General features: G+C 45.9%; 1 protein-coding gene across 1 annotated transcript in view; it reads right to left on the reverse strand.

Annotated features, from left to right (window-relative positions):
• Nucleotides 1-10000, reverse strand: part of pemt (phosphatidylethanolamine N-methyltransferase) — a 43773-nt gene that overhangs the window by 5717 nt on the left and 28056 nt on the right. The window contains exons 4-5 of the mRNA XM_068583277.1: nucleotides 7967-8112; nucleotides 3964-4075 (exon numbers count right to left, since the gene is read on the reverse strand). Of these exons, the coding sequence (XP_068439378.1) occupies nucleotides 3964-4075; nucleotides 7967-8112 (258 nt within the window). The remainder of the gene's footprint in view (nucleotides 1-3963; nucleotides 4076-7966; nucleotides 8113-10000) is intronic.

Raw genomic sequence — 10000 nt, forward strand, 5'->3', positions numbered from 1 at the left:
ATAACAAACTGGCATAATTACTCATGTCAAACCCCAAAGTGGTCAGATTACCGTCAGTTTACTTGCTCGTGCCCAAGTGGGAGGTACTTCCTGTTTCTCAGAGAAACACGGCGCTCAATTGAGCAACAATTGAATGCCAGTTTTTTCTTTTTCTTCTCCGGGTACGATCGGCCCTTGACTTTGACTTTGACAGGAGAAAGAAGTAAGGGTGACCCACATCTTTCAGCCCTCTGGGTCCCTCTTCACGCTGTGGACGGTGTTTTCTTTGAAATTCTCACTGTTACATGACTTGTTATGTGATCGAATGATCCGCAGAGAGAACAGCCGTTGGTTGGATGCAAGTCAATAAGCGTCTGAATACATGAATGCTAATATAAGACCGGCGATGATATTTTCTACGCTGTGCGCCCATCTCGTTCACACGTGCCTGAGTGACTGTGAGCCGTGTGTCGTCTGCATGAATCAGGCTGCGGATCTCGCGTGGAAAACTATGGATTCAGACGAGGAGATTGAGCAGTTGGGGACAAAAAATGTTTAAATGAATAGGAGTTTGCTCAATCAGACGATGATAATCAGTACTTTTGGCCACTGCACTAAAAGTAAGGTCCTTTCTTGTTGTTCCTCTTCTTCATTATGAGGCCTGCAGCTCATGAGTTTATCTCTGTGGTTGTCTTGAAGAAGGACACTAGTCGAGCTTGTTGTTGCTTGCCTGGGGATTCAGGTCACAAAGGTCCACACACACACACACACACACACACACAAACACACACACACACACAAACACACACACACAGATAACACCAAAGGGAAGTTTACTTTACTGACTTCAGCAACGTGGGAACACATTTACAGATTTTTCTACACATTTACAGATCTGCGTTCACGCGTCACCACTCTGGCTCGGACTGAAATTTGAAGATGTTTGGCATGGAATTTAGTTTATTATCTCTTTGCTCCCACAGGAATAATCCTAATGACGTTGGTAAACCTCTGATTTGGGATCTAGCCTAAAAATGAAATTGACATTTTAGTGAAATTTCTCAACAACTATTGGATGAATTTTCCTTGAAAATGTTCAAGGCCCCTACAGGATGAATTAGTCAAAATGTTTAGCTTTTGACTATGCTAATGTGCTAAACCAGGACGGGGTCATGCTAAGCAATACTTACTAAACATCAGCATATGGACGTTGTTACTGTTGCCATGTAAATAACAATAACAAACATCAAAACTGACACATACAAAACACAATTTGGCAGCTGGCTGGTGTTCATTTTAAACCCTGATCATATTGTGCACAACATACTAAGCGTATGTTCACATGACGTGTTGTATTCACTGAAAGCTGCTGCAGCTGAAACAGTTCAGCCAGTTCTATTATTATTATTATAAATATTGCAATACTTACATTAAAGAGAGCGACTCTAGTACTTCTACATTGTCGGTGTGTGGGAGCGTCAATAGGGTTGGACTGAGACGTCTTTGTCTCCGTTCACATGCGTTCCTGGAGCTATGTGTCTTGTTTTGGTGAGCGCTCATGGGGAGTGCAAAAACTAAATTCCTTGAACTGAAAACAAACATTTAAGACAAAAACACTGAAAAATACCGGACACCACGACCCGTTGATCTCAAGGTAGCCTGCTCTGAAGCACACTCTGCTTGACTGTTTATTTGACTCAAAATGGGTTTTTTACTAGAAAACATGCCATATTGAAGAAAAGCAAAGAAAAGTATATACACACGTACTAAAAACACACAGGATGCAGTCTTAAAATGCTGCTTCAACCACTCTGGATTGAACTGTCGACTCAACCAGAAGGCCTGCGCCACATGACCTGAAACGCCACGAGCTCACCCAGAGATCGGTTTGTTTCATCATCCGCCCGTTATGGTGAAAGAAGACACACGTCAAACACGGGAGCTGTGGCCACGGTGCAGCAAACACAGCCACGAAGAAAATGTATATGCTTTGTCCATGGAGCCGTGGCGCGGGTTTAGTTTACTGACCCTCTGATGCTGCTGCTGCATGCTCCGCATGTGCACACACACACACACACAAACACACACACACACAAACACACACACTGTGCCGTCAACCTGGGCCGAAAAAAAGCAAAGGCGTATGTTCGACCGGAGGAGGCGGAGTGGCGGGATCTCGCCCCGGAGAGAGTTGACCTTCAGAAAGTCAGGGCGTCGCTGATCAAAGAGATGCCGCGGGCGCAACACATGATAACGGCCCATAATGCAACTGAGGGGCGGGACTCAGCACGCTGCCGATCACTCCGGGGATGAAAAGTTGATAGCGGAGCTGGAGGGGGTTCCTCAGAGCGTGAGAAAAAGTACAATCAAAATAGACACATTGTGTGTTCCCTTAAAGGATTCGTATCCATCCATACGTCCCATCCAAAATAAAAAAAGCATATTTATCTCCTTACATGTGTGAGTTGTTTAGTGTTTTGGTGATATTGGCCTTCGAGATGTCAGCCTTCTCTCCAATATAATGGGACTATATGGCTTCAGAGAGCCATAAAATAACAAATAGCTACGTTTATTTCCAGATATAATCACCCGCTTACTCAACATAACCCACAGACCTCGTTGTGAGCAGTTTCAGGGAGGAACTATTTCATTTGAACCATATTTACACCGCAGTTTGACAGAGACATACAGATGTGAAGAGGAGGCAGATGTTCCCCGTGTCCATGCGTGTATGTTTGACAAAAACAGCACATCATTTTGCAGCGATGCTGCACGTGAGACTGTACGATATATAAGAAGCAATTTTCCCTTCCCTCGTATTTATTAAGCGGCATGAGTCGAGTCCTCTATCATGTAACAGTCTGAGTGCATGTGTGTTGGATAAATATCCTGTGCAGGTCACTCAGAGAGGCCAGTAAATGGCTGAATGTGAGGGTGAGATTGTCTGGCACACAAAGCGGGGCTTATCGGGCGTGTTTCCCCATCGCACGCTCTTCAGCTGTAGCTGCAAGGAGCTGCAATATTTCTATAACGAGTAGCTATATATGGTAGCATGTGCACGTTGGGTTATTTTTTGAACATTTTAAACCACTTCAGACAAGTCAGGTGAGAACCCTCGGTGGGTTTGTGATTAGGAAAGATAAAAACATTGAAATACAAGCGATCCATTGTTAGCATTACAAATATTGATCGGAACTGTTTTAAAGTCAACGTGGAAGAAATAACTGCGGCGTGACAACTCATCCAGTCAGAAGCTCCGCAAGAAAAAGGAGTGCAGTTTGGATTCGACGATACATCATGAAAAATGTAAAGAACCTGACGCGTTAGGTTGGACGTGCGTCAGGTTCTTTAATGGATGGAGACTGAAGACGGCAGCGAAGGCAAAGGCCGAGAGAGAGAGAGAGAGAGAGAGAGAGAGAGAGAGAGAGAGAGAGAGAGAGAGAGAGAGAGGGAGAGAGAGAGAGGATCTCTGGCAGTGCAAAAGTGGGGTGGAACAGTCACAACAAAAGGGACCATAGAGGCGACATAATTTGGCACCGAATCCATGCGAAGAGAGAAATTGGGGGGCCTAATCGCTTGCTCGTCAACGCTGGAGCGCTGGCATAGCAACGCCGCGCGGCGGGCTCCGGGATGGCCACAGTTGTCATAGAGACGCACAAAAAAAAAAAGGAAAAAGTTTCAACCTCCCGTGCTTTGTGACTTGCAGCAAAGCGGCGCTCTCTGTTTGCGGGCGGCGGCTCATTGTCCGTGCCGTTCTGCGTGACCTCACTTGGTGACGTACGTCAGCAGCAATTACTTTCATTTAATTGTGCGCGTTAACAACTCCTCGGCTAACGGTTAAACGCTCCGCGAGAAAACCAAAAGATCAGCCGGCGTGACGCGGACGCGCCGTTCAAATCACACTCTTGTTGACCCCAGATACAGCCGTGGAAGACGACACACACACACACACACACACAAACACACACACACACAAACACTTACATGAGTGCCAGGCCGAGGTAGTTGGCGGTGCTGCCCCAGTACATCGGGTTCTCCGTGAGGTTGAAGGGAAAGCCCGTCACCTTCTCATCCATCAGGATGCCAAAGTAATCTCCTGGAGAAGCAGGACAGACACATGCACAGAGGCTTCATTGCTGTAACAGGTTGAGATGAGATGTTGGACAAAAATACCATTTCCATTTATTTTTTTTCCACTGGCTTCCAGCTCAGTGACGCAATAGGCCGATGCATTGTAGCGATGCATCGTGCACTTTATACACGGAGCAATACTATTATCATATTCTTGTGCAATACTGTTATATTTTGTGCCTTATTTATATATATATATTTTTACCTTTAAGTTTATTCTAATTCATATGACAGAAACAATCTCTTGAATCTCTTAGATCTTGAATCCCAGCATGCACTTTCCAGTTTTCCGGAAAAATCTGCGGCGGTTCTTAATTTGATCTCGTCGATCATGCGGCACCGATGGACGGGGGATCTAAACCGACAGAACCTCGTCGTCTCAGTCCGAACGCACAATTTGTGTCACGCGTCAATCATTTTTGAACACTTTTCTGACAAAGCGCCGTTCCGTGAAGCCGGACTTTGACCGTGCGCTGCCAGGGAGCATGATTCACAGCGTCCAGCTGCCCCTCTGCCACCCGGCTGCGAGCGATGTCCACACGACGACCACGTGGACATGGCCTCACGCAAAAGGTGAGATTACTGCACCAGCAGAATATATCCTGACCGGCTGTCACTCTGTGTGGCGTCGGGAGTCTCGCTCGCATTTGAAATCCATGCAGATGTCTGGCGCCGGATCGGCCCTCCGCCCCGTCCAGCGGGCACACGGTCCCAAACAATGAAAGTGCGCAAACTATGGACGATGGGGGACAATGAACTGTGTGCGCTCGGGAGAGAAGAGGCGTTTTGAGAAAATGCGACGCACGGCGTATGTTGCGTTTTTTTCCATTATTAATGTTCTCCTCGGATAAAAAGAAAAATCCCCACAGTGGCACCAAGTCAAAACAGACGCAGATGTGCTGTTTACTGATGCACAAGCAGAGAGGGAGTTCAATGCCAGTTCAGTTCCTTCACTGGAGGTCCATGATAAACAATAATTGGATTTAAAAAAAAACTAATGTGTGGTATCTTGTGCCGTTTGGGGTCCAATAAAACAATTGGGGGAGGGACAAGGAGGGGGGGACTAAACTGCTGCAGGACATTGTAACCTCTGAAGCCTGAGCACTTAGTATTGCGTGTTATGTAATACGTTCCCCCAGATATTGTGTGTCCACACACACACGCACACACACACACACACGCAGGTAAAACCGACCTGCTGAGTTACACATGGGGCGCCGCTGGCCCTGTTCTCCGTCAAAGGGGCTGTAGAATAACAATTTCCTTTGTGTATGCTCATTTACACAGCTGGAAAACAGAGATTATATAAACAAATGTGTTTGCTTTTGAAAAGAAAACGAGCATAACCGGCCCGCAGAACAACACGCTAACCTCCTTTCTGACCTCCGAGCAACTATCGGCCACCCGTCCATTCGAGGGCCCGAGCGTAACACATTTGTCTTTGTGTTCCTGCAACACTGTTGTTTCTTTGTGGTTCCAGAAAAAGAAGGAAAAAAAGGGCATTGCTGAAAAAGCAGTGAAAGCACAATGGTAGCCTAGAGGTTGGAGAAGTAGGTCTGCGCTCAGCAGTGTGTGAACACCGGCTGTGTGATGTGATTTAGGTTTCTGACCCTGTGCCGGATCGAGTTGAGTCATCAGGTCAAAGTGAGGCGCTTGACATGGAGTAAATAAGAAAAATGTAATTACAAACACCCACAGGCTTTAACCTCCATTAGTGTGTGTGTGTGTGTATGTGTGTGTTGATGTTTGTGGGGGCCCATGGTAGGAGGAACTGGAAAAGAAACCACAAACACAGATACACCTTTACACAGAGTCTCTTAAAACATGTTGAAAAGTCAAACTGCATATCCTCTGCATGGGAGACGACTCGGCCGGGTCTCAGTAATCGATACTGCGGTCCGGCATCGCCCTTCATAACCCCAGCCGGGATCGCATGCCTGTGTATGGAGAAGTCTGAGCCCGTGGCTAGACGCTAACGGCGCTAACAGCGTGAGCAGTGCTAACAACAGCGACAGAAAGTACCCATCATTCCCATGGGCACGGAATGAAGCATCGCCTTAAGGGTTTACAGGTGTTGATACCAGCCTTCTTCATTTTTCATTGTTAGCAGCCCAAATGACGATGCTGAATGGATCGCAGGCTTCGTTGTGCGCTCTTCCTCCTGTGAGATGTCCAAAATATGGAGCCACCTGAAGGAACCAAGGTGCTGCAACTGTACATCACACGTGTGCGTGTACATATTATGGTCTCCGGACATCTGGCCAACTGACCTGGTGAAGTGCTTGAGCTTGGAAAATCTTTGACAAAGTGGATGTACAGGTTTTACATTCCAGGAGTCTGAGCATCCTGACTTGGATAATAAAAAGACAGCGTCTTCTTATTTTCTATGTATCACTTTTACAGCAGCAGGCAGCGACAACGTGTCCTTTCCTCGGTCTTCAGACCACTGTTATGTGTTCCTGTGCTCACGTGTCTCTGGGACACTGGTCTGTTGACCGATACCGGCTCCGGCTTCTCCTCAGTCACTCGGTTGTCCCTTGAAGAAGAACTTCGCGAGACGGACTTTAACGTTGCTGCTGCTGCTGCTCGACAGGATCGGAGGATGAAACGTGCCAGCAGAGTCTCGTGTGATTGATTTGCTCATTCTGCTACACAAAGTAGATGCCTATTCGTACACACACACACACACACACACACACACAGCCTCCTGCTGCGTCCCTTCTGTCGACATACTCAGGGATTAGTGGGCACAGTGATGGTCCGGGGCCTTTGCCATCCAGTGATGGACGAAGATGGGAGACTGTCTGGATCTTGGAGATGACTCACAGAAAACAAAAACGACTGACCTAGAAACCACAGCTTGCCAAATGGCCACGATGGCGATACCGTCACACTCGTGTTTTGCAGCCAGACTCGAAAGATTTCTGCATATGTGTCCGAAGTCACGTGTCGTAGGAGCATTAATGTGTCCTCGTGAGGCTACGGCACGTGTGTGCTGTGTCCTGTATCCCATATCATCCATAATAGCCACGTTATTAAATAGTATTACAAATAAATACATGTTTAATTGGATACAGCTCCTAATATTGTACATAATGTGAGAAGAACGTAGGAAACAAATTAAGACAATAACAAGGCTAAGAGTAGGCTCGTGTTAGGCAATCGGTATATCGACGATTAAAGGGCTGACTGATGGTTTTCTAAATAATCTCTAGAATATGCGCCCTACTGTGCATTTAGGGATTTTTCTGGTCAAGAGGAGTTTTGTGTTATGTTGTATAAATGTAACTCATGGCCGTGTTGGATTGCTGCTCGACCGCCACGCTAATACAGGCACGTGCCTCCCTTTGTGTGCGGCGAGCCGGAGTGTAAAAAGTTGTTTGATAGCTGTGGAAATGTTGTTTCGCAAAGGCCAACACATATGAATAATGTAATGCAATGTTACAGTGTTATTCATTCTGTTCACATTACATCTTTTGCACTTCTGCCCATCTCAGTTGCTCTCCCTGAGGCTTCTTCCTTTTCTGCATTTAAATTCTATTTTGGGGTCCTGATCCCATGTGATGGTCCAAGGACAGAGGAAGTCGTTAGTTGGACAGATTTCACAGCACTCTGACACAAATTTGTAATATTGGACGACAATTGCTCGGACAATTCTCAAAAGTAAAACACCCCAAACGATTCCATCTTTGGCAAAAGAAAAGTGTATTCATGCCGGATCCCGTCCCTCTTAGTAAGACTTAGTAAGTCTTAGTAAGTTTTTTGGAAAGGTACTTTAACTTAAACAACCTTAACATATATAATATATAATCAGTGGATTGCGCCTTTGATATTTGACACTATATTTGATACCCACCAAGGAAGGTCCCCGTGAATCCCAGAGCCAGGAAGCTGCTGACCACCAGCACAGTGCCCAGCACCATGAGCACTACGCCGGCGTAGAAAACATCCGTCCTGTCCATCACCTCCCACTTGGCCTGGTTCTTCATCGCCACCGTCATACTGAGGCAAAACAACAAAAATAACAACCCCTTTTTATTCATGCAGCGTCTTACTGCGCACACTCTGGTTTTGATTAGTAGTAGGGACGTGAACCGCAGTGAGCGGACGCACCGTGACCTTTACTGTGGATCCGAGCGGGAGGAAATGACCTCAAGAGATAAAAGAGGAACCAGAAAGAAACACAGAGGCGCGGTATTGGACACGGATCATAAACATAACAAATATAAAAGCTTCCTCGATCTTGCCAACCCAGTTCATCCGGAAAATCCCTTCAAACTGCACACTTTGTTTTCTTGTCACAGTGACATTTTTACTGAAGCTCTGTACACTACAAACATGCTCACTGAACACTCAAGTAAAATACTGTAAACATCACAAACTACTCGTGAATTGTACACCGAGACTACTTCACAGCATTCATTGGCTGTGATTTTAAATCTCTGAATGTTGATAATAAGGTTTAGAATGGTCACTATCCTATATGATCATAAACTGCACGGATATTTGGCCGAAAACCAAACGATGAGGACAAAAATAGAAGTTTCTGCAACATGAATGTCTGAAAATCCATTTCATGGAAAAAAAAAATCAAATTGCTGTCGTGGGATCATTCGGGTTAATCCTCTGGGGGCCATGAATGTTCAAATGACCAATGTCAAAATGACTGTATAACGACATACAACAGTTGAGGAGAGAGGTCGGTCCGGACATAAGTGGTAAAGTTACACTGCTAGCGTGGCAGTCGGATACTTCATGATCTATGATGACTAGTTTATTGACCTCTGTGTCATTACACATGGACTGGAAGCGCAGGAGTTTGTGAGTTGTCCTTAAAATCGTCGGTCATCGGCCATCAGGGTGCGAAGACGCAACATCTCTTCATCACTACGGGTCAAACCTACGAAGACTGATATTAGAGTTTAGAGTCACATTTTCCCCCGAGGAGACTTTCAGTCATTCAATGACTCGTTCATGTCGCCCATCTCTGTCTGATTTCATACCTCTGAGCCAACGTACACGGCTGCAGCTAAATAACAAACAGCAAAGTAAGTCTCAGTGAATGAAACCTTCCTGGCTGTCGGCAGAAGCATCACTGCAGGCACGCTCAAACATTTGATTCCCCTCCCAACTGGCCCAACCTCTCCTAATGCTTTGACTGTGTGTGTGTGTGTGAGTCACTTGTTAGCGAGAAGGCTTTTAACTTTCACTGATGTCACACTCAAATGTCGCCTGCACCGACGATGATGAACGCTTTGAGGGCAGCGCCTTGGTCTTCAAATAAAAGCATTTTCATTTTACCATGCCTGGATGGAGAGTTTCCAAAAGGGTGCTCAGTTTGGTTTTTAGTGTTGCCGGTGTATAAAAGATGGTCCTAACAGAGTGTTGACATGGAGAAGGCATGTGCATTAAGATGGGACAATTGATTTTAAACTGTGGTGCATGTACAGGGAGATTTCCTTTTAGTTTCTGCAGTTCAGAATGGCTCAACCTGAATGAACTGCTGTGTCCACTGGGGATTAAGTGGCATGCACACGAGCCAAGGCAACGTGTGAAGACAGGTCTGTAATACTGAAGTGAAGTTAATGGCTGCGTTTCCCAGATTGAATCGTTCTTAAGTACTTAGGAAGGCTCTTAAGAAGGGTTTGGCTAAGAAGGAGCGCTAAGATAGGTGTGTTTCCCAGACCCCCTCTTAACTGCCTTCTGCTGTTAAGAGGGCGTCAAGCTGGTCTTACATCACCTTCGAAGTGAAAGATCTTAAGCTGAGAATGACCCTGGGAAACACTTCCTTCTTTCACAGCGCTCTTAAGAGCGCTCCTAAGAAGCTCTTGGCACTTAAGAGCTTCTTAACGAATCTGGGAAACGCGGCCAATGCCACTATAATGGACAG

This window comes from Clinocottus analis, unplaced genomic scaffold (genome assembly GCF_023055335.1).
Source record: "Clinocottus analis isolate CAN_PGR_092001 unplaced genomic scaffold, fCliAna1.0.p SCAF_19, whole genome shotgun sequence".
Lineage (NCBI taxonomy): Eukaryota > Metazoa > Chordata > Actinopteri > Perciformes > Cottidae > Clinocottus > Clinocottus analis.